The sequence below is a fragment of the Mirounga leonina genome, unplaced genomic scaffold (genome assembly GCF_011800145.1).
Source record: "Mirounga leonina isolate KUSES-001 unplaced genomic scaffold, KU_Mleo_1.0 Mir_173, whole genome shotgun sequence".
In the NCBI taxonomy this organism is placed as follows: Eukaryota; Metazoa; Chordata; class Mammalia; order Carnivora; family Phocidae; genus Mirounga; species Mirounga leonina.
In genome coordinates this window covers 2,046,134-2,047,583 of record NW_023270447.1, presented here as the reverse complement: position 1 = coordinate 2,047,583, position 1,450 = coordinate 2,046,134, and the positions used below count along the sequence as shown (strand labels likewise).

General features: G+C 41.4%; 1 protein-coding gene across 1 annotated transcript; it reads right to left on the bottom strand.

Moving 5' to 3' along the window:
* Positions 1–293: 293 nt before the first annotated feature.
* Positions 294–1,214, bottom strand: LOC118020151 (MICOS complex subunit MIC26-like). The gene is made up of 3 exons (XM_035020119.1): positions 1,196–1,214; positions 367–756; positions 294–331 (listed from the first exon to the last, which is right to left on the bottom strand). The coding sequence occupies exons 1-3, from the start codon at positions 1,212–1,214 to the stop codon at positions 294–296; spliced, it is 447 nt and encodes a 148-aa protein (XP_034876010.1).
* Positions 1,215–1,450: the final 236 nt, after the last annotated feature.

The following is a 1,450-nucleotide window of genomic DNA, read 5'->3' as shown; positions in this document are numbered from 1 at the left end:
TATATTATTAGTGAAAATCTAATGCAGACAACCTTGTGTAGGTCAAAATTTATCAACATGTATCAGAAGTCTTAGACCACTTGAAGTATGACATCACCCAGATAACAAAGAAGCCTAGTATAGATTTTCCTGAAGAAGAAAGTCAATTTACTACATTCAATACTGACTTCTTTGCCATTTTTCTGTAGAAATACTGATTTACTACATGGAGTTACCATGTTTACCCATAACTGATTAAAATGGGCAGAGCATGGAGCATGCTACTTATTTCCAGGTGAATTTCGCACATTTCCTCACTTTTGAAAGTTCTCCTTCCATAAATTTTCTATGACTATACTATGACTATGACTAGACTATGACTATGACATAAACCCCAGTCATATAATTTCTCCCCACTGACTGGACAAATACTATGGCTTGTTATGGATAATAAAGAGGCAGATAATCTCATGAACCCAGGTGTATACACAACCTTCCTTATTTTTGAATGTCTAGTCAAAAGAAGTCCAACAATGCCAGCAAAACTAATGACACTAAGTCTTGGAAAAAAATCCAGGAGGTGTATTTTAGAAATATCACACCAATCTAACCCCCAGTGAACTAAGCTCTGCATCTTGTACTTAGTTTGTAAGTACATTTCCTGACACCAATTTGTATATGGCTTGCAGTAATGTTGGAGATGTGAGATGCTTTCTTCAAATTGGGTCCTTGGCTCCTCTCCATGTTTAGATTGACCTTCAGGAATGGAGTAGAGTGGGGTGCCTGGGTGGCTCAGGGTGCCTGGGTAGCTCAGGGCACCTGGGTGGCTCAGTCAGTTAAGTGTTTGCCTTTGCCTCAGGTCATGATCCCAGGGTCCTGGGATTGAGTACTGCATCAGGCTCCTTACTCAGTGGAAAGCCTGCTTCTCCCTCTCCCTCTGCCTCTTCCCTCTGCTCACTCTCTCTCAAAAATAAATAAAAAATCTTTTATTTTTTTTAAAGATTTTATTTATTTGATACAGACACAGTGAGAAAGGGAACACAAGCAGGGAGAATGGGAGAGGGAGAAGCAGGCTTCCCGCTGAGCAGGGAGCCCAATGCGGGGCTCGATCCTAGGACCCTGGGATCATGACTTGAGCTGAAGGCAGACACTTAACGACTGAGCCACCCAGGCTCCCCAATAAAATATCTTTTTAAAAAAGGAATTGAATAGAGTGAAAGCCCATTAACTTTCATGACAGTTTTGTGAGGTGAGTCTGTCTCAGGTGATGCATAGACTTTGAAGGTGTGCAGACTCAGGCTGATTGCCCCCCAGACCTCTGAATTACCTTGAACATGTTGCTGGCAGAGGTGGCTCCAACCCGTACCATCAATAATTCCTTTAAATGTAAATAGACTAAACTCTCCAATTAAAAGACGTAGAGTGGCTGGATGGATAAAATCCATATATATACTGCCTATAAGAGGCTCAC

Bases quoted from the DNA above. Each gene is read 5' to 3' on its own strand.
- LOC118020151 (XM_035020119.1), bottom strand. The intron at 332-366 runs GTCATAGTCATA...GTCATAGTATAG, and splicing joins ATTATATGACTGGGGTTTAT to TCATAGAAAATTTATGGAAG.